The sequence below is a fragment of the Anomaloglossus baeobatrachus genome, chromosome 1 (genome assembly GCF_048569485.1).
Source record: "Anomaloglossus baeobatrachus isolate aAnoBae1 chromosome 1, aAnoBae1.hap1, whole genome shotgun sequence".
NCBI lineage: Eukaryota > Metazoa > Chordata > Amphibia > Anura > Aromobatidae > Anomaloglossus > Anomaloglossus baeobatrachus.
In genome coordinates this window covers 76,542,576-76,566,069 of record NC_134353.1, presented here as the reverse complement: position 1 = coordinate 76,566,069, position 23,494 = coordinate 76,542,576, and the positions used below count along the sequence as shown (strand labels likewise).

Below are 23,494 nucleotides of genomic sequence, written 5' to 3'. Positions count from 1 at the left end.
GGTATTATATACAGGTCACATGACTGCATGGTATTATATACAGGTCACATGACTGCATGGCATTATATACAGGTCACATGACTGCATGGTATTATATACAGGTCACATGACTGCATGGTATTATATACAGGTCACATGACTGCATGGTATTATATACAGGTCACATGACTGCATGGTATTATATACAGGTCACATGACTGCATGGTATTATATACTGGGGATGTTTTATTTTTGTTGAGAAACCTGTAAAAAAACCCCAGAAAATAAATCATATAGCGGAATAAGAAACTGCCGAATAAGAAACCAACTTCAGCATTGTATTTTTTAATGTGTATACGTGTGTCCATATCTCAGCACGTGTGAAGACAGACGTCAGACGTACCAGAGCCACAGATGTGTGAAGGAGGCCTAAATCTGTTTTATGTATATGAAATTTGACCTTTTCTAGGACTAATTTGCAATAAAGTATTATATACATATAATTGCTTTCCATTATAAACATGCACCTGATAAACATATGCTATTCCGCTTAGTAATGACTCTTCTTGAAGTATAATGGTAGGATCCTTATTTCCAGCCTCACAGTACAAGAGGAACGCGTTTGTATATTTTGCCTGCTCTGGCTTGCCGTAGACTGGGTTTCCTCCTGTGATCCAGTGTTGCACGGCCGGTTCCTGGTTCTCTCTGCTCCATGTCACCGCTGCTGTTTCTCGTCTTCCTCTCCCTGTGCGGAGCCGGCTCCTCTGCTCACCCCATTCGGGTGTTTGTCATCCCCCACAGTCACATGGACGTCGGCTGGGTGTACACAGTGCAGGTACAGCCATAGTCTGTGTATATAGTATATAGGGAAGTCAGCTGACACCAAGTTTGCATCACGTGAAGATGCTGGTTTCACTTTCTTCACACAGTATATATTATTACAGTCTGCCATAAGCAGCAGCAGCATATATGTAGCACCAATGCCTGCTGGGAGTTGTATTTCTTAGGTACCAGGAAGTTAACCAAGAATAAAGGAGTTGTCCAGGACATTTATATTTATAGGCTATTCTTGAGATAGGTCATTAACATCTGGTCAGTGGGGGTGCGACACCGGTCACCCCAACCTCACAGCTCCATCAACGGTATAGAGACTGCGAACAGGTACTGCACATCTGTCCCTTAAAGGGAATCTGTCACCAGGTTTTTGCTTCCCCCATCTGAGAGCAGCATAATATAGAGACAGAGATCCTGATTCCAGTGATATGCGACTTACTGAGCTGCTTGCTGTAGTTTTGATAAAATCACTGTTTTCTCTGCTACAGATCTAGCAGTTATACAGAGCTCATGATTATGCTGGACTACCTGCAGCACACCAAGTAGTCCTGTAATGATTATCTACTGCTAATTAATCAGTGATTTTATCAAAACTATACTATGCAGCTCAGTAAGTGACACACTGCTGGAATCAGGATCTCTGTCCCTACATTATGCTGCTCTCATATTAAGTGGCACAAACCTAGTCACAGATTCCCTTTTAAAGAGATCATCCAATCTAAAATGACAAGTCTGCAGTCAGTCTCTGTGACACTATGTGACTGCAGACTTGCGGAGCCTTACATTGTATGCAGTGAAGAGTCTCCAATTTCAGACCCGTGAACGGTGGTCATGCGACCACAAATATGTGATATGCAGAATCCGACTAGATGGTCTCGGGCTCGCTCACTTCAATAGAGTGAGGCCTCACCCCTCTAGTCGGATTTTGGCCTGGAGTGTGGATATCACATACTCGTGCAGTTTCCGACTTTGACACCAGCGTGTCCTCACCGTGCACCTGATGTAAGGAAATACAAGTCTGCAGTCACATAGAGTAACTGCAGACTTGTAATTTTAGTCCGGGCAACCCCTTTAATAATTCAAACAAGGGGAGATCTGTAGTACCCGGCCTTGCCCAAATAACTATTGATGGAGCTGGAGTTTATGGCTATTCAATCCATTGCCATAAACTGCTGATCAGCCGGGCACCGGGTGCCGCACACTCATTAGTAACATATTGATGACCTATCCTAAAATCTGGCAATCAATGTGTAAAGGGGGCTTTACACGCTGCGACATCGCTAATACCGAGTCGTTGGGGTCACAGAATTTGTGACGCACATCCAGCCGCATTAGCGATGTTGCTGCGTGTGACACCGATGAGCGATTTTGCATCGTTGCAAAAACGTGCAAAATCGCTCATCGGTGACATGGGGGTCCATTCTCGAATATCGTTACTGCAGCAGTAACGATGTAGTTCGTCGCTCCTGCGGCAGCACACATCACTCCGTGTGACGCCGCAGGAACGAGGAACCTCTCCTTACCTGCCTCCCAGCCGCTATGAGGAAGGAAGGAGGTGGGCGGGATGTTCCGGCCACTCATCTCCGCCCCTCCGCTTCTATTGGGCGGCCGCTCAGTGACGTCGCTGTGATGCCGCACGGACCGCCCCCTTAGAAAGGAGGCGGTTCACCGGTCACAGCGACGTCGCCGGGCAGGTAAGTACGTGTGATGGGTCTGCGCGATGTTGTGCGGCACTGGCAGCGATTTGCCCGTGTCGCACAACAGATGGGGGCGGGTACCCACGCTAGCGATATCGGGACCGATATCGCAGCGTGTAAAGTAGCCTTAAGTCCTGGACAACCCTTTTAAGGGTTCTTTTCCACTTACGTACTGCTTCGGATGCAAGAGCATCAGAAGCGATATGCTAATGACCCTCTGATGCGGGTGTCAGCCAAGAGTCATGCGAATGTATCACAGCATCAGAGAAGAGGGAGGGAGCACTTTCTCCCCATCTCCTCCGCTGACTGTCTCTGCGTATATCACACTGCAGTCGCATAACATACGAGTGCAGTGTGATGTTTCACACGCTCCCATAGGCTTGTGTAGGGGTGTGTGAGCTGAGACTCCCTGCAAAACACAGCATACTGTGATTGCACCGAGAGCACGATTCGTGTGGAGAAATAAAAGGACAGAGGACACTGCCTCACTGGTTAACACTGGTGCGAGTGCGATCCAATGTTCCATCGGATCGCACTCGCACTTGAAAATCGCAAGTGAAAAAGAGCCCTAAGGGTGAGTTCCTGGTATGAGCACCCGGTGCACTTTTTCTGTTGTGTAATTCTTTGAGCAAAAACTATAGCACATTCTAGTTCCAGCAAAGTGGTTTGAATCTACAGTATAAACACGTCACGCCCACTGTAGTTTTTTTGTTTGTTTTTTAAAGCTTCAGAGCGTTTTTTGAAATTTGCAACGGGTCAGCTAATTTTGTAAAATGAAATTGGTGAATTTTCCCCGTAAACGTGAATGAAATGTGGGAAATGTGGAAAATCTTTAGATAAGAAAAAACGCACCTACGTTTTTATTCGTTTGCACACTAGAAACGCATGTAACCCATACGTGATTTTGTTTCTACAGTTTTATCAAAAGCAGGTAACTTGGCAAACGGGAGGTTTTTGAAACACATTTGGTTTATTTAAAATTACCTGCTATAAATAAAAATTGCAGCGAAAAAAATGTAAAAACACGTAAAAAAAAAAAAAAAGTTTAAAGATCAGTGTGGGTCTCAGCGGATGGACCCCCCACCAATCAGGTTATCACCTGTCACGCAGTTATCTGATACCTTGTTTTTATCCCTTGCCTTTTGCTAAGCTATTAAGAAGGGGTTCTTCAGTATTAGGCAACCCCCTCTTCACCCATTACATAGTTCCCCGTGGCTGATGTCTTCCCACTGAGTTGACCTTTGTTGTCCGGACTATTTATATTTTCTTGGATTTCATATTTTCTTGTTTTAATAATACAGAATGGTATATTTTCAGGAGAGCATGCATGCCTATGCTGCCAATGTGTACACAACTGTAGTGGACGAGCTAATGAAGGACGGGAATCGCAAGTTCATTGTGGTCGAACAGGAATTTTTCCGCTTATGGTGGGACGTGGTGGCAGGAGACGTCCAAAAGCAGCAGGTAAGCCAAGGGATGAAACTAATACCAATAGCTGGGTCTACTTTACTCATCTATGAAAACTTATGGGTTTTTTCTCTTTTTTTCCAAACTCTTTCCCAAGGATGCAGGGCTGCCACCAGGAATTTCAGGGCCCCATACTGCCAAAATTTCTGGGCCTGCTTGAGACTCCCCCTCCACCCCTCAAACCTTCCACAGTGCCACCATCACTCTTAGAAAATCTCTAATTCTGCAAACAGTCCCCACCAATCAAACATTAACCGCTAGTCGTCATTTTGACAGCCTGAAAAAAGCTGCATTTACCATTTTTCGGGTTTTCTCAAAATGAGACTAGCCCCAAACAGAATCGTCGGTCATATGTGTGTGTGTATATATATATATATATATATATATATATATATATATATATATATATATATATATAATGTATGTAAGATACATACAAGCTACATAATAAAATATAGAGGATGCTGGTCGCGTATACAAAATATGGAGTCTGGGGGCTGCATATAGTGTATTATAGTGTATACACGGCACCATACTGTACACACACATCCACACTATATACACATATAGTATACATAGACATAATACAGACTATAGTGTGCACTGGTATATACAGTATGGTGCTGTGTATGAGCCGCAAAGAGGAGCCGAAAAAAAGACACACACAGATTATACTCATGAGCCGTGGGCTGCTCCCATGTTGAAGACACAAGGCTCAAATAGAGACCTGGTGCTCGGCAGTGATTGGAGGATCCTCTCTCCTCGCGGTGACATCCTTCATCTTCCGGGAGGGTCCTGTTTTTATTGCGCATAGCAGCCTCTTTAACACATGCACAGTACAAATTTCACAATGAACAGAGGAGCAAAGGGCGGCCGGCAGCATCAAACGTCGCTGATGATGTCACAAACGGCCGGCCCCCTCTTCAGCGGCCATACCTTAGTGGCTATGACTGGGGCCCCGGGGCTTAATAAAGCTAAGTACCATAGTTTTTGGACTACAAGATGCTCTTTACCATAAGACACACCCCAGGTCTACACAGCAGAAACAGAATAAACATTTTTCCTATTAAAACTTCCCTGATGGTGAATTACTAATTTTAATGTACTAAGGTAGTGTCTCTCTGCAGTCTGTACAGTATATTGTACATACACGGCTCTGCTACATGCAACTACATGCACATATACACACAAATACAGCTCTGCTATATATATATATATATATATATATATATATATATATATATATATATATATATATATATTATATATATATACACACACAGCTCTGCTACATGCACCTATAGGAACACACAGCTCTGCTACATGCATGCAAAATGCACCTAGGCACACACAGCTCTGCTACATGCACCTATAGACACACACAGCTCTGCTACATGCAGACTACATGCACATATACACACACATAGCTCTGCTTCACACAGAGTACATATACATACATAGCTCTGCTACACACAGACTGCATATACACACACATAGTTTTGCTACACGCAGACTACATGCACATATACCCACATAGCTCTGCTACACGCAAAATACATGCACATATACACAGCTCTGTTACACGCAGAATACATGCACACATACAAACACAGTTCTGCTACACGCAGACTACATGCACATGTACACACACATAGCTTTGCTGCACGCAGAATACATGCATATATACACACACAGCCCTACAACAGGCACAAGCATTAATATACACTATTCATTACCTCATCTTGTAGTTCCTGATCGGTGCAGAGCAGGAGAGGAGCCGCTGTGACTTGCACAGAGGCTGCAGTAGTTAAACAGCTACAGCAACTTCCATTTCTGGTCATGTGATCAGGCACATGATTAGTCAGATGACCTGAAAGGTCCTGAAGTTGCTGGGGCAGAATGTCCTTCATTTTCTCAGCTCCTCCGTTCTGGTCCGATAAGTTTCCTGTCCTGCTCTTCATCGATCACAAAGATAAGTGCAGAGTAGAAAGAGAGAGGGCAGCTCTCTATTAGCGGCATGGGCCTTCCTCATTTCCCTGATTGTGGCTCCGCCTCCTGGGGCCTGGTGAGCTGAGGGATGAAAGGGGAGGTGCCCGGGCTGTGAGCTGCCGGCCCCCCTCCTGACTTCTGCTCACAGGGCCCCATACAGTAGTCACGGTTGTAATGCCCTGATGGCGGCCCTGCATGGAGGACAAATGGAAATTGATTTATATACCTTCCATAGAACTATTCCATATCAAATCATTCAAGCTTCTAAGTTACAGTCTGCAATATTGCTTCCTTCATTCATTTTCAATCCCCCTGCTATGCAGTCTGCACAGCCTTATTGTCATGGGTGTGTCCCACTCTGGGAAGACCTCTGGCAAGTCTGGAACCAGAAGGTCACAACACCTTTATTATGCACGGGTCTGCAGCTTGTATTTGAGGGAATCTACTTTCTTATTTGCTATAGGATTTAAGCAATTTTTCTTATCTGGCTATCCTTTGTAGCCTTAATCTCAGGTGCAACTGTTTGTGACCACTCCCCTTTGCTATTAAGTCACGTTTTACCATCTGATGCCGGTTATAGAATCTCATCCTTATGCTGACCACTTTAGAAATAGCTAGTCTGGAAGAAGCTGGGGTGTCATGACTATTGCTGTGGTGGTGTTTTCCTGCATTGATTTCCCGCCCCCCCCTCCTCTGTCTGTCTTCCTTACCTTGTGTTCTAATATTATTGTGGTTAGACTAATGCTCTTGCTGGTCTTCTTACTAGCCAAGGTGAGCTCGGGTCAAGCAAGGGCCTTGACATGTGATGGCAACGGGTGGAATGACTCGTATAGGGACATTAGGGAGCTTATGGACAGACTCAGGTGAGTTGCAGGAGGTCTCCGCTTTCCTATCACCAGGGACTTCCTTTTATACTATCCCTTTGTTACCCCTGTATTGTGCAGCACTTAACTATTGCTATCCTGCAGCCCATCCTCATATTTCTTCTGGTGTTCACAGGTGCATCAGTTGGTACAAGACGGACGATTAGAGTTCATCATCGGTGGACAAGTGATGCACGATGAAGCCGTTACTGCAGTAGATGATCAGATATTACAGCTCACAGGTGCCTGCTCCATACTCTAATGGACCGACTTACCAAAACCTGTTAATTACCTGCCCATTATTTGATTCTCCAAAGTGTCTTTAAGAAATGAGTTTGAAATCTGATCGGTTACCAGTGGCCTAGTTCAGATTTCCTGGGCTGCAATGCAAAAACCATAACTGGGTCATCTCTTACTATGTGCCACTTATAATGGTATCTCCATATGTAGCACAAGGCCTTCTGTATGACTGCTCCTCTATAAACCCTCCTGTTAGTTGCTATGATAAATTTCTCTCCTATTACTTACACCAAATTTTACACAGCCCTTAGTCTATCTTCTCTTTTCACATTGCTGTTCACTAGTGTTACACATGATTCAGTAATAATTGTCATATTTTTAATGTATGCATTACACATCATATTTTAGGAGAGCGAAATATAGATCCTGCAAAAAGCACAACTGGTCAGTGGGGGTCTGGGTCCTGAGACCCCCATTGATACCATAAAATATTGGTCTGCAGTATGCAGCTCTTTTTTACAGTACAAAGTGCTGTATGGACTTAATAGTAAGTCTACGGGTCTGTACACTCTATCCCTCTGAGCAATGTACGGACACATATGCTTACTATGGGCCTGTATATTGCTTTTTGTGTGCACTGCATTCAAGAACTGAGCACTTTAGAGCGGTATTATGTGTTATCAGTGCTTGTGTATATAATATATATATATATATATATATATAATATATATATATATTTTGCTGGTTTTGCAAGTTTTCCCACCTACAAAGAATGGACAGTGCTGTAAGTTTTATTGTTGGTATTCTTCAAATGTGACAGACAGAATCCCCCCCAAAATCTAGAAAATCACATTGTATGTTTTTTAAATAATTAATTTGCATTTTATTGCATGAAATACGTATTTTATCACCTACCGACCAGCAAGAATTCTGTCTCTCACAGACCTGTTATTTTTACTTTTAAGAAGCTCCTACTCTGCTCTCATTACCTGTATTAATTCAATCTGTTTGAACTTGTTGTTTAAAAGACACCTGTCCATCCACTCCAACCTCTTCCACCATGGCCAAGACCAAAGCACTGTCTAAGGACACCAGGGACGAAATTGTAGACCTGCACACGGCTGGGATGGGCTACAGGGTAATAGGCAAGCAACTTGATGAGAAGGCAACAACTGTTGGCTCAATTATTAGAAAATGGAAGAAACACAAGTTGAATGTCAGTCTTAGTGTGCCATGCAAGATCTCGCCTCGTGGGGTAAAGATGATTCTGAGAAAGGTCAAGAATCAGCCCACACCTACATGGGAGGACCTGGTTAATGACCTGAAGAGAGCAGGGACCACAGTTTCAAAGATTGCCGTTAGTAACACACTATGCTGTCATAGATTAAAATCCTGCAGAGCACAAGGTCCAAGGTCCTCCTGCACACGCCAGCACATGCCCAGGCCCGTTTGATGTTCGCCAATGACAATCTGGATGATTCAAAGGAGGCATGGGAGAAGGTGATTTGGTCAGATGAGACCAAAATACAACTTTTTGGTATCGACTCCACTCGCTGTGTTTGGAAGAAGGATGAACAATCTCCTTCCCTCAGTAAGAGCATTGAAGATGGTTTATGGCTGGATCTTCTAGCATGAAAATCGCCCAAAATGCACAACCAGGGCAACTAAGGAGCGGCTGTGTAAGAAACATTTCAAGGTACTGGAGTGGCCGAGCCAGTCTCCCGACCTGAACCCAATAGAAAATCTTTGGAGGGAGCTGAAACTCAATGTTGTCCAGTGACAGCCCCAAATCCTGAAAGATCTGGAGAAGGTCTGTATGGAGGAGTGGGACAAAATCCCTGCTGCTGTGTGTGCAAACCTGGTCTAGAACTAGAGGAAATGTCTGACCTCTGTAATTTCAAACAAAGGTTCTTTTCCAAATATTAAGTTTTGTTTTACTATTGTATCAAATACCAAAATTACAGACCTCTTCATTGTTTGTAGGTGGGAAAATGTGCAAAATCGTGTGTGTGTGTATATAATATATATATTTTGGCTTTATTTTTTATTACGCATTATAATTATGCAGAATTTGCTATTTGCCGTGCTGAGGGTCCACCTTAAAGTATGACAGCTATATCACACACAGTGAAGTAGCTCCTTCCATCCATAGTGGGAGAACATCACTTAGCCTAGTCCAAATCTAGGCCTGTCCAGTTCTACTTCCGCATTTATACAGTCAGGCAATGTAGAGTTGATTGGATACCAATAGAAATTGTGCAATACTTCTTTCTCTATACAGAGGGCCACGGCTTTTTGTATGAAACATTTGGAGTAAGACCCCAGTTTTCTTGGCATGTGGATCCCTTCGGAGCTTCTTCCACCTCGCCTACCATATTTGCCATGTCTGGATTTAATGCCCACGTTATTGCCCGCATTGATTTTGACAGTAAAGCTGCAATGCAGGATTCCAAGGTATGAACATACTGGCATAATAAACTGCTTATTTGTTATTCTAACACGTGTGTGTGTGTGTGTGTGTGTGTGTGTGTGTGTGTGTGTGTGTGTGTGTGTATGTATATATATATATATATATATATATATATATATATATATATATTATATATATATATATTATATATATATATATATATATATATATATATATATATATATATATATATATATATATATAGTCAGGGCCAGAAATATTTGGACAGTGACACAAGTTTTGTTATTTTAGCTGTTTACAAAAACATGTTCAGAAATACAATTATATATATAATATGGGCTGAACGTGCACACTCCCAGCTGCAATATGAGAGTTTTCACATCCAAATCGGAGAAAGGGTTTAGGAATCATAGCTCTGTAATGCATAGCCTCCTCTTTTTCAAGGGACCAAAAGTAATTGGACAAGGGACTCTAAGGGCTGCAATTAACTCTGAAGGCGTCTCCCTCGTTAACCTGTAATCAATGAAGTAGTTAAGAGGTCTGGGGTTGATTACAGGTGTGTGGTTTTGCATTTGGAAGCTGTTTCTGTGACCAGACAACATGTGGTCTAAGGAACTCTCAATTGAGGTGAAGCAGAACATCCTGAGGCTGAAAAAAAAAGAAAAAATCCATCAGAGAGATAGCAGACATGCTTGGAGTAGCAAAATCAACAGTCGGGTACATTCTGAGAAAAAAGGAATTGACTGGTGAGCTTGGGAACTCAAAAAGGCCTGGGCGTCCACGGATGACAACAGTGGTGGATGATCGCCGCATACTTTGGTGAAGAAGAACCCGTTCACAACATCAACTGAAGTCCAGAACACTCTCAGTGAAGTAGGTGTATCTGTCTCTAAGTCAACAGTAAAGAGAAGACTCCATGAAAGTAAATACAAAGGGTTCACATCTAGATGCAAACCATTCATCAATTCCAAAAATAGACAGGCCAGAGTTACATTTGCTGAAAAACACCTCATGAAGCCAGCTCAGTTCTGGAAAAGTATTCTATGGACAGATGAGACAAAGATCAACCTGTACCAGAATGATGGGAAGAAAAAAGTTTGGAGAAGAAAGGGAACGGCACATGAGCCAAGGCACACCACATCCTCTGTAAAACATGGTGGAGGCAACGTGATGGCATGGGCATGCATGGCTTTCAATGGCACTGGGTCACTTGTGTTTATTGATGACATAACAGCAGACAAGAGTAGCCGGATGAATTCTGAAGTGTACAGGGATATACTTTCAGCCCAGATTCAGCCAAATGCCGCAAAGTTGATCGGACGGCGCTTCATAGTACAGATGGACAATGACCCCAAGCATACAGCCAAAGCTACCCAGGAGTTCATGAGTGCAAAAAAGGGGAACATTCTGCAATGGCCAAGTCAATCACCAGATCTTAACCCAATTGAGCATGCATTTCACTTGCTCAAATCCAGACTTAAGACGGAAAGACCCACAAACAAGCAAGACCTGAAGGCTGCGGCTGTAAAGGCCTGGCAAAGCATTAAGAAGGAGGAAACCCAGCGTTTGGTGATGTCCATGGGTTCCATACTTAAGGCAGTGATTGCCTCCAAAGGATTCGCAACAAAATATTGAAATTAAAAATATTTTGTTTGGGTTTGGTTTATTTGTCCAATTACTTTTGACCTCCTAAAATGTGGAGTGTTTGTAAAGAAATGTGTACAATTCCTACAATTTCTATCAGATATTTTTGTTCAAACCTTCAAATTAAACGTTACAATCTGCACTTGAATTCTGTTGTAGAGGTTTCATTTCAAATCCAATGTGGTGGCATGCAGAGCCCAACTCGCGACAATTGTGTCACTGTCCAAATATTTCTGGACCTAACATATATATATATATATATATATATATATATATATATATATATATATATATATATATATATATATATATATATATATATATATATATATATATATATATATATATATATATATATATATATATATATATATATAACCTGCAGAAATAGAAATAAGCTGCAATAATAGAACAATAATAGAAATTCCCTAATACGCTTTTGAAAATGCATTGAGAAGGTGCAGCGATGGGGTAGCAGCGTGTTCCTCGTCATTGTCTTTTCCCCATTCAAATGAATAACGCTGACTTCTGCTTCTTGCCATGTGCACAGCTGTGAAGGGGAAATCATCAGAATTGCAGCCCCTCCTTTCTGTGTGTGGGTGGGATTATCAGAATTCAGACTCCCACCCATCATAAAGCAATGGAATACCGGAGCGATATATTATAGCTTTATAAGTTTGAAAACCACCTCTTCATTACATGATGCAAAAAATTTTTTTTATTTATTAGAGATGAGCAGTTTTGATTTCTGATGCCCTTGTCTCTTAGTCCAGTCTGCTCTTTTGGTGGCCAATCTTTACTTCACCCGCCATCCTGTCACGCTAGGTACAGGGAAGTACTAAGTGAGTGGCGAAAGGTAAGGGAAGGGGTAGAGAGTAACCCCTGACCAAACCTACTGCTGGCCCCTGGGGTCCTTCACCACCTTAGATAGGTTTTGCAACTATGCATATGAATACCTGAGCCTAGGTATCCCTAGTGATGGGACTTAAATAGGGAACGGCTGGGATGAGCTCTTCATCAACTCCATTAAACGCTAAAGTAGGACACATAGGGAAAAAAGCATGAACTACTTACCCACCAATGACTAGGTAAATGTTCAGCAACAATACTACAGATGAGAGCAAACCACCTGCTTGCAACCAGAGCAAGAATGAACTGAATAATATCACCACCAGAAGTCCAGGAGTATTTAAGTACCAAGAGAATATTGATGATCAGCAGCTGGATGGAAGGAGAGCTCCTGCTGGGTCCAAAAGTAGGAGAGATGAAAATCCAGCAGGAAAGCTACCTATACTAGTGAATACTGACAGCAGGAACAATAGAAAGTCCGGGAGCATTCTGCGCAGCCAAATTCTGTGACTTTCAATCGCCAGAAACCATATGACTGTCTGTCACCCGTGACACCTCCTTTGCACCTTACTAAGCCCAGAGATGTATGTCATGATGTTATGGCCAAAGTGCCAGGTAAGGCGCGTGCAGAAGTGAAGACCGGCCGTCACAGAGGACCAGACTGGACAAGGTTTGAGAACCTTGGGGGTTGTCCTCTGCCATTTTTGCTCTACTTTACCATCGTCTGATAGGAAGTTCATTACTGAATACTACTGCACTCAGTAATTTGGTGTTCCTGCAGTATTTTCTTGAGTAAATCTACCCAAACTCTAACACAATTGTAGTCTCTGGATTTCTATAATTTCTATTTATATTATGATTTTTCATTTTTTTTTTTTCCAGCTGCAATTGTGCTAAATGATATACTGTAATAATATTATACTATTACATTGTACATTATGTGCAGTCTGATATGAATGATATTCGGTAATACAGGTGCATTGCACATAATATTTCTTATACATGTGTAAATCTATGAGGCAGCTGGAGAGGATTCCTCTCCACTCTCCGTATTTTGGATGTAACATCATGTACCCCTGTGCGGGTCTCTGGGGGGTTCCTGGGCGAGGGGCCAGACTTTCCTTTTGAACTAGTATTGTTTCTCGTAAAGAAAACAAGTGCTTCATTACTTGTTTGTTGTAATTGCCAGGAATGAGTCCTCACCACAATCCCAGAGTCTCTGGAGGTACGCCGCATGGTTTAGGGGTACTTCTCACATAGCAAGATCGCTAGCGAGATCGCTGCTGAGTCACAGTTTTTGTGACGCAGCAGTGACCTCATTAGCGATTTCGCTGTGTGTGACGCTGAACAGTGATCTGGCCCCTGCTGTGAAATCGCTGCTCGTTACACACAGTGCTGGTTCATTTTTTTGGACGTTGCTCTCCCGCTGTGAAGCACACATCACTGTGTTTGACAGCGAGAGAGCAACGATCTGAATGTGCAGGGAGCAGGGAGCCGGCGTCTGGAAGCTGCGGACGCTGGTAACCAAGGTACACATTGGGTAACTAAGAGAAGCGCTTAGCTTGGTTACCCGATATTTACCTTGGTTACCAGCATCCGCAGCTTCCAGACACCGGCTCCCTGCACACGTAGCCAGAGTACACATCGGGTAAATAAGCGAAGCGCTTTGCTTATTAACCCAATGTGTACCCTGGCTACGAGTGCAGGGAGCCAGCGCTAAGCGGTGTGCACTGGTAACCAAGGTAAATATCGGGTAACCAAGCATTTTGCTTAGTTACCTGATATTTACCTTAGTTACCAAGCGCAGCATCGCTTCCACGTGTGTCTGGGGGCTGGTCACTGGTAGCTGGTGAGATCTGCCTGAGTGACAGCTCACCAGCGACCTTGTAGCAATGCACCAGCGATCCTGACCAGGTCATATCGTGGTCGAAATCGCTGGTACGTCGTTTAGTGAGACTGTACCCTTAAGGTGGTGTCACACACAGCGACGACGACAACGACGTCGCTGCTACGTTACCATTTTCTGTGACGTTGCAGCGACGTCCCGTCGCTGTGTGTGACATCCAGCAACGAGCTGGCCCCTGCTGTGAGGTCGTTGCTCGTTGCTGAATGTCCAGCTTCATTTTTTCGTCGTCGCTCTCCCGCTGTGACGCACACATCGCTGTGTGTGACAGCGAGAGAGCGACGAAATGAAGCGAGCAAGGAGCAGGAGCCGGCGTCTGGCAGCTGCGGAAAGCTGTAACCAAGGTAAACATCGGGTAACCAAGGGAAGACCTTTCCCTGGTTACCCGATATTTACCTTCGTTACCAGCCTCCGCCGCTCTTGCTGCTAGTGCCGGCTCCTGCTCTGTGCACATGTAGCTGCAGTACACATCGGGTTAATTAACCCAATGTGTACTGTAGCTAGGAGAGCAGGGAGCCAGCGCTAAGCAGTGTGCGCGGCTCCCTGCTCTCTGCACATGTAGCGACGTTATGATCGCTGCTGCGTCGCTGTGTTTGACAGCTAAGCAGCGATCATAACAGCGACTTACAAGGTCGCTGTTACGTCACAGAAAATGGTGACGTAACAGCGACGTCGTTGTCGCTGTCGTTTAGTGTGACCCCAGCTTTACTCATGGCTATCCCTATCTTTTCTCTTTTGTAGAAGCTGCAGTTTGTTTGGCGAGGGTCTCGCTCCTTATCTGAGAAGCAGGAGATCTTTACACACGTCATGGACGAGTTCAGATACTGTACCCCTTCTTACTTGCCCTTTACCAACAGGTACATTAGTATAAAGGAATGGGCAAAAGTGTGTACGTCCCTGACTCCCAGCACCCTGGAGATCCACAGCCCGGCTCCAGCACAGGAGGTCTGTGCTGACTTTGGAAGTCCCAGCCAATTACCGGCCGCAGCAATCATGTCACTAGTAGAGTGCATCGTTAGATATTTCTCCGATCATGTGCTCTCCTAGACATCTAACCACTGCAGCCAATCACAACCTGCAGCAGTGCTGTGACTCCCAAATGGCGCAAACCTCCAGATCCACTTAGGCAATAGAAGATTAATCAGACAATCCCTTTAAGTGACGATTAGTAGGACCTTGTGATCTGTGCATGAAGAGGGCAGAAACCATATCTGTACAGACATGCAATGGATTCTATTGAGAGGGGTTTCCTATCATTAACTGTAAAAAGGCCATAAATGCAATCCTCTAACACCTCTGCCCCCTCCAACGTCATCCAGGGGAATGGCAGAGAGGGTCGTGCATATGCAGTAGCTATGGAAGGTACATGCTCGCGTTATGTGACCTATGGCTCCTCTCTTCTATATAGATCGGGATTTTACTGGAATGGCGTCGCTCTGTTTCCTGATCCGCCAAAAGATGGGATTTATCCCAACATGAGTCTGCCAGTTACAAGTGACTCCGTTCACCAGTATGCAGAAACCATGGTGAAGAACATAAAGACCCGAGCAGCCTGGTTTAGAAGTAATGATGTCCTGTGGCCATGGGTAAATACGACTTCTGTCTTACTCCATAGTGTTTTATGCTTCATATTAGATGTTACTGCAAATACACTGTATGAATAAAGTGCAAAGACTCCCACATAATAGAGGAAGCTCCATGAGAAAAGTGTGTGTGTGTGTGTGTGTGTGTGTGTGTATACTGTATATATACAGGGTGGTCCAAACGTAGGTGGAACATATGTGTAATGGGGTTATCAAACATGGTGTAAAGTGAAACTGACTCAGTTGCCCTTAGCAACCAATCAGATTCCACCTTTCATTTTCCAAAGAGTCTGGGGAAAAAAATGTGGATTGTGATTGGTTGCTAAGGGCAACTGAATCAGTTTCACTTTACACCATGTTTGATAACCCTAAGGCTAAGTTCACATTTCCGTTGATTTGTATCAGTCACATGCGTCGCTTGACGCATGTGACTGATGCGCTGTTCAACGCTGTACAACGGATGACAAAGAACAGAATTCTTTGTCGGATTCCGTTGTGTGCGGGGGGCGGAGTTCGGGGGCAGAGCCGAGCGGGGGGCGGGGCCAGGCGCTGAGGATGTCAGTGGAAGTGCTGCGGCCTGCATGGCTGGGGACAGGTGAGTGTATCTGTGAGTGAGTGAGTGTGTGTATGTGCATGTATGTATGTATGTATGTGTGTGCACATGCAAAGTGCGGGAGGGGGCGGAGCCGAGCGGGGGGCGGGGCCAGGCTCTGAGGATGTCAGTGGAAGTGCTGCGGCCTGCATGGCTGGGGACAGGTGAGTGTATCTGTGAGTGAGTGAGTGTGTGTATGTGCATGTATGTATGTATGTATGTGTGTGCACATGCAAAGTGCGGGAGGGGGCGGAGCCGAGCGGGGGGCGGGGCCAGGCGCTGAGGATGTCAGTAGAAGTGCTGCGGTCTGCATGGCTGGGGACAGGTGAGTGTATGTGTGAGTGAGTGTGTATGTGCATGTATGTATGTATGTGTGTGTGTGCACATGCAAAGTGCGGGAGGGGGCGGAGCCGAGCAGGGGGCGGGGCCAGACGAGGGTGTCAGTGCTTGTCTGCATGGCTGGGGACAGGTGTGTGTGTGTGTGTGTGTGTGTGTGTGTGTGTACATACATGTGCGGAGTGCGGGAGGGGGCGGGGCCGAGCGGGGAGGTGTCGGCCTCCCTGCACACGTAACCAGCCTAAATATCGGGTAACAGCAAAGCACCCGATGTTTACCTTGGTTACCCGATATTTACCTTGGTTACGGGCCTACACCGCTTAGCGCTGGCTCCTTGCACCGTAACCAGGGTAAATATCGGGTAACCAACCAAAGCTGGTGACGTGTGCAGGGAGCCAGAGAGCATGCGCAGCGAAATCCGACGGATCTCGCTGCTCAAAAAACGTTACATGCTGCGTTCTCCCCGCCCGGCGGTCAGTCGTTCCACGACTGATCAGTCGGGCGGAGGGTGCAACGCAGCATCATCAGTCACAATCCGCTGCTCATACAAGTCTATGGGAGCAGCGGAATCCGCTAAACGGATTCCGCTGTTTACAAGAGCAGCGGATTGTGACTGATAGATTTTAGCGGAAATGTGAACTTAGCCTAATACACATTTACATATATAAAAGTTATAAGATACCTGTCCTCTCACATAAAACCTATAGAGAAGTATGGTCTTGCTGCATTCAACTCCTGCAATGCCTTTTCACGTACAAACCAGTAACTGTCCTAATTATCATACTCTTTTTAATTTGTCATCTAATTTTGAGTGTAGTTGGTCTTCAATAGCATTCTGCCAGCACTATAGGTGTTAGTACTTCCTTTCCCGTCCTCCCAGCATGATTTCTTCCTGCCATTATCCAGTGGCTTCCAGCCCTAAACTGAAATCTCGCCTCTCTGGTATGCCCGTGTGCATTTTGACAGACAGACCTGGAGCAAAATGATAATGCTCCCACCACCCTCTTCCTGTAATCTGTCAGTGTCTCTGCTGCTGGAGAAGGATTCCACTTGAAAACAGGCAGTGGACAGCAAGTTACACAGAAGGGAAACGCCTAGTGGACAGTTCATTTTTGTAGTGATTTTTCGGGTTGAAAATGTAATTTCTTTTCTTCGGCGCTCCATTGGGAGACCCAGACGATTGGGTGTATAGCTACTGCCTCCGGAGGCCACACAAAGCATTACACTAAAAAGTGTAAGGCCCCTCCCCTTCTGGCTATACACCCCCAGTGGGATCACTGGCTCACCAGTTTTCTGCTTTGTGCGAAGGAGGTCAGACATCCACGCATAGCTCCACTGTTTTTAGTCAGCAGCAGCTGCTGACTATGTCGGATGGAAGAAAAGAGGGCCCATACTAGGGCCCCCAGCATGCTCCCTTCTCACCCCACTTTTGTCGGGTGTTTGTTAAGGTTGAGGTACCCATTGCGGGTACGGAGGCTGGAGCCCACATGCTGTTTTCCTTCCCCATCCCCCCTCAGGGCTCTGGGTGAAGTGGGATCTTACAGGTCTCCAGGCACTGAGACCGGGCTCCATCCACAGACCCAGAGAACCTGCTGGATATGGAGCTGAGTATCGTCAGGGACAGGCCCTGCTACATTAAGGTACTCTGTGTCCCCGGGCAAGCGCGCACACACACACCAGCATTGCTGGGAGTGTTAGTGCGCCGGGGGCAACAGCGCGGAGCGCTCGTGCTATTATTCACTACAGCTTTGCTGAGTGACTTTATGTATTGGGAACTGCCGCGCCGGCCGCTGCTGGGTGTTTTTTACATTGTGGCGCGGCTGGGACTTGTGGTGCGCCGGGGACTTCCGCGCTGGCCGTGCACATGGTCGGCCGCGCTTATTACTCGAGTCCCCGGCTTTGCGGCCTAGTTTTCGTTTCGTTCCCGCCTCCAGCCCTGCCAGTCAGGGGTGAGGCGGGACGCTGTACAGACAGTCAGCGCCGAGGGCTGGAGTCTGCTTTGCATTCTCCAGCCCCCTTCACTGGACACAGTGGGACGCCAGTTTCCCGCTCTTGTCTGGGGCACGCCCACGGCCCGCCCCTCGTCACACGAGCTGGAGAAGGACGCCGGCAGCCATTCCTGCACGCAGTCCGAGCTGGGGAACGGAGACATGCTCTGGGCAACCACTCACAGGGCTCTGGCGACCACACACCCGCGTTATAGGCGGGCGGTAAGCAGCACCTGAAGTGCTGACCCCACTAAATACCGAAGTGTCCATTTGTAGTTTATGCTTGTATGCTATACACTGCACTGTACGGTCGCTATCTTTGGCTATATGCCCATCCTAGATGGCGAGATAACAGCAGCAAAAAAGCATGGGCGCCAAGGCACAGGTTTTCTAGGCTGCTTGTATTGCATGTGCTGAAGTGTTCATTTGTACTTATGCTTGTATGCTATACATTGCACTGTACGGTCGCTACTCTTGGCTATATTCTCCTAGAGGGCTGGACAGCAGCAGCAAAAAAGCATGGGCGCCAAGGCACAGGCTTTATAGGCTGCTTGTATTGCATGTGCTGAAGTGTTTATGCTTGTATGCTATACATTGCATAGATGGCTAGAATACAGCAGCAAAAAAGCAACACAGGCTTTCTATGCTGCTTTTCCTGCATGTGATACTGTTCCACCGGCAGGTTCCACTGACCCCCATTGTGTGCAATGCTCCCCTGTAGCACTTGGTCAGCCGGGGTCTCTACTAGAGGTGGCCAAAGGAACCACCTGTGAACCCTGTCCAGGGACAGGGACGGAGTTGCAGTTTCGGCTGATAGATTGTCATGGGATAGAGACTTTGCAGTCCAGACAGGCCATGGGCAATCTTGATTAATGCTCCCTGGCCACCCTCATTTGGAAGAAGGCTCTGACACGGACGGCAGTCCCAGACAGCCTAAGGCTATGTGCGCACTAGGCGTTTTTGCCGCGTTTTTAGCGGCGTTTTTTACCGCGTTTTTGTGCTGAAAACGCAGTGACATTGCTTCCCCAGCAATGTCAATGGGTTTTCAGAAGTGCTGTCCTCACACAGCGTTTTTTTTTAGCTGCGTTTTTGTGGTGACCACAAAAACGCAGCATGTCAATTATTTCTGCGTTTTCCACTGCGTTTTTCACTCATTGAATTCAATGAGATGTTAAAAACGCAATGAATAACGCATATAGCCGCGTTTCTATGACTAAAAACGCAGCTATAAACGCAAGGGGTGGGTACTACAGTGACGTGTACAGGAAGAGGATTCCTTCTGTTGCTAAACACAGAAGCAGGAATCCTCCCGGTACCGTCACCGCTGCCTCCACCTCCCGTCCTGTGCATGTCAGCTCCGTGCGGCGCCATGTCTGGGCGGGAGGTGGAGGCAGCGGCGAAAACCAAAGTGAACAGTAGAAAAAAAAAAATGTCATATACTCACCTGTCCGCAGGGTCCCGGTGCCATGCCCGCTCCCAGCTCCTCCCGGTCCCGCCGCTCTGGCTGTGTGCAGTCTCCCCGGGGCAGGACCTTGCTTGCAGGACCTGGCGCTGATCACCTGATGCAGTCACCTGACGCATCAGCTGATCGCGGTGACGGGGGCGCCCGGCCGGCTATCAGCTGATCCTGCCGTCAGGGGACTTCATCAGCTGATTACCGGCAGCTCCGGCAGCGATCGTATAGGATCAGACTCCTGTCCAATCGATCGCTCCAGGAGCTGCCGGTAATCACCACAGCACATAAGTGAGTATTATTTTTTTTTTTTTTTTCTACTGATGCATCAGCTGATTGTATAATCGGCTTTTATACAATCAGCTGATGTGTGATGTGATTCAGGCACTTGATCCTGACACATCATCTGATCGCTTTGCCTTCCAGCAAACCGATCAGATGATATTGGATCCGGATTGGACGGCGCGGGACCCTGACCCAGGATTACTGCGGAGGGGGGTTTATTTCAATAAAGATGGAGTCACTAATTGTGTTGTGTTTTATTTCTAATAAAAATATTTTTCTGTGTTGTGTTTTTTTTTAATCATTACTAGAAATTCATGGTGGCCATGTCTAATATTGGCGTGACACCATGAATTTCGGGCTTAGGGCCAGCTATACAGCTAGCCCTAACCCCATTATTACCTAGCTCGCCACCCGGCTTCAGGGCAGCTAGAAGAGTTGGATACAGCGCCAGAAGATGGCGCTTCTATGAAAGCGCCATTTTCTGGGGTGGCTGCGGACTGCAATTCGCAGTGGGGGTGCCCAGAAAGCATGGGCACCCTGCACTGTGGATTCCAATCCCCAGCTGCCTAGTTGTACCCGGCTGGACTCAAAAATTAGGCGAAGCCCACGTCATTTTTTTTTTAATTATTTCATGAAATAATTAAAAAAAAAGGGCTTCTCTATATTTTTGGTTCCCAGCCGGGTACAAATAGGCAGCTGGGGGTTGGGGGCAGCCCGTACCTGCCTGCTGTACCCGGCTAGCATACAAAAATATGGCGAAGCCCACGTCATTTTTTTTTTCTTTTTGGGCAAAAAACTGCATACAGCCCTGGATGGAGGATGCTGAGACTTGTAGTTCTGCAGCTGCTGTCTGCTCTCCTGCATACACTAGTGAATGGAGGATGCTGAGACTTGTAGTTCTGCAGCTGCTGTCTGCTCTCCTGCATACACTAGTGAATGGAGGATGCTGAGACTTGTAGTTCTGCAGCTGCTGTCTGCTCTCCTGCATACACTAGTGAATGGAGGATGCTGAGACTTGTAGTTCTGCAGCTGCTGTCTGCTCTCCTGCATACACTAGTGAATGGAGGATGCTGAGACTTGTAGTTCTGCAGCTGCTGTCTGCTCTCCTGCATACACTAGTGAATGGAGGATGCTGAGACTTGTAGTTCTGCAGCTGCTGTCTGCTCTCCTCCATACACTAGTGAATGGAGGATGCTGAGACTTGTAGTTCTGCAGCTGCTGTCTGCTCTCCTGCATACACTAGTTCTGCAGCTGTCTGCTCTCCTGCATACAATGAACATTTTGAAGAAGGAAATGACATCAGACCTTTTTTTTTTTTTTTTTTCATCAACAATCTTTAATGGCATTGTGCACTGATTAAAAACGCAGTGAGCAAAAACGCAGCAAAAAACGCACCAAATCGCGGCAAAAACGCATGCGTTTTTGCCGCGTTTTTTTTAGCCGCGGGTGCGTTTTTTAGACAAAAACGCACATAAAAACGCAGCGTGAAAAAAACGCCTAGTGCGCACATAGCCTAAGCTAGCTCGCTGGGTGCGGCACTCGGCTTCATCACTGGTCAAGGTCCCAGCGGGAGGACTCTCTGTATGATGAGGCAGACGTAGCTGATCAGGGCTTTGGTCCTGACATCGCTCTCAATCCGGATACACCGGATGGTGACGCCATAGTGAATGATCCTATAGCGTCCATCAATGGAATGTTGGATATTGCTCCCTCAGCTCCCCCAGGGGAGGAGTCAGCTTTACAGCAGGAGAAATCCTTTTTCAGTATCTCATGCGTATATTGAGTACTTTTCTGGCCACGCTGACTTCAGAGAAGCAGTTCAGAAACACCACGCTTACCAGATAAGCGTTTTCTCCAAACGTATTAAGGATACACGTTATCCCTTCCCCCTGACGTGGTAAAGCGCTGGACCCAGGGTCCAAAGGTGGATCCTCCAATCTCCAGGCTTGCGGCTAGATCCATAGTTGCAGCGGAGATGGGACGTCACTTAAAGATGCCATTGACAGACAGATGGACCTCTGGTTGAAATCTGTCTGTGAAGCTATCAGCGTGTCGGTTGCTCCGGCATTCGCAGCCGCATGGGCACTCTAAGCTTTTTCAGCTGGTCTTGCGCAGCTGGTCTTGAGCACATGTACATCTGTGCCGCAGGTGGTGTCCTTAACCTCGCAATGTCTGCATTGCGACTTACCCTAGTAATGCTGTCCTGGGGGGACAGTCGAGGTTTCGGTCCTTCCCAGGCTCAGACAGGTCCCAATTGTCCTCGTCCAAAAGGGCTCAAAATGCTCAGAGGGGCTCAAATTCCGGCCGGGCTCAATCACGCCCAAGGAAGGCTGCAGGAGGAACCGCTACCAAGGCGGTCTCCTCATGTCTTCAGCTCTCTCTCTCTCCGCATCCGCGGTTGGTGGCAGACTCTCCCGCTTGGCGACATTTAGCTGCCGCTGGTCACAGACCGGTGGGAGAGAGACATTGTGTCTCACGTGTACAGGACATCCCCCCCCCCCCCCCAACCGAGCCGAGGCTCTTCTGCAGGCAGAAGGAGTGGTAATCCCTGTTCCTCTTCAGGAACAAGACACGTTTTTTTCCTCCAATCTGATTGGGGTGCCAAAAAAGGGTGGCTCTTTCCGTTCCGTTCTGGAACTAAAACTGCTCACCAAGCACGTGAAGGCCAGGCGGTTCCGGATGTAACCCTCCGCTCCGTCATTGCCTCAATGTCTCAAAGAGATTTCCTAGCATCAATAGATATCAGGATGCTTATCTCCACGTGCCGATTGCTCCAGAGCACTAGCGTTTGCTACGTTTCGTTATTGAAGACGAGCATCTTCAGTGCGTAGCCCTGCCCTTCGGTCTGGCGACAGCCCTACGGGTTTTCACCAAGTTCAGGGCAGCAGTGGGAGCAGTCCTGCACTCTCAGGGTCACTCTGTGATCCTTACTGGGACGATCCACTTGTCAAGGCACCCTCTCAAGAGGCATGCCAACACAGCCTGAACGGGGCGCTGGAGACTCTCCAGAGTTTCGGGTGGATCATCAACTTTTCAAGGTTACATCGGGCACCGACCCAATCGCTGACATATCTGGGCATGGAGTTTCACACTCCCTCAGCGATAGTGAAGCTTCCGCTGGACAAGCAGCGTTCACTACAGACGGGGGTGCAGTCTCTCCTTCAAGGCCAGTCACACCCCTTAAGACGCCTCATGCAGAGGCAGTCACTTTCGCGCAGTTTCATCTGCGTCCACTTCAATGGGACATGCTTTGCCAATGGGTTGGGGAGTCGACGTCCCTAGACAGGAACGTTCCCTTCTCAGACGGTCAAGGACTCTCTTCACAGGAGTCCATCCTTCGGATCAATGTTCTGGAAATCTG

At 46.5% G+C, this 23,494-nt stretch overlaps 1 protein-coding gene across 1 annotated transcript in view; it reads left to right on the top strand.

The window, feature by feature from the left end:
• The first annotated feature begins 633 nt into the window (after positions 1-633).
• The window catches only part of MAN2B2 (mannosidase alpha class 2B member 2), a 107,771-nt gene continuing 84,910 nt past the window's right edge, over positions 634-23,494 (top strand). Inside the window, exons 1-6 of the mRNA XM_075333372.1 lie at positions 634-814; positions 3,828-3,974; positions 6,966-7,071; positions 9,351-9,523; positions 14,638-14,753; positions 15,305-15,482. Coding sequence (XP_075189487.1) covers positions 692-814; positions 3,828-3,974; positions 6,966-7,071; positions 9,351-9,523; positions 14,638-14,753; positions 15,305-15,482 — 843 coding nt within the window. The 5' untranslated portion in view covers positions 634-691. The remainder of the gene's footprint in view (positions 815-3,827; positions 3,975-6,965; positions 7,072-9,350; positions 9,524-14,637; positions 14,754-15,304; positions 15,483-23,494) is intronic.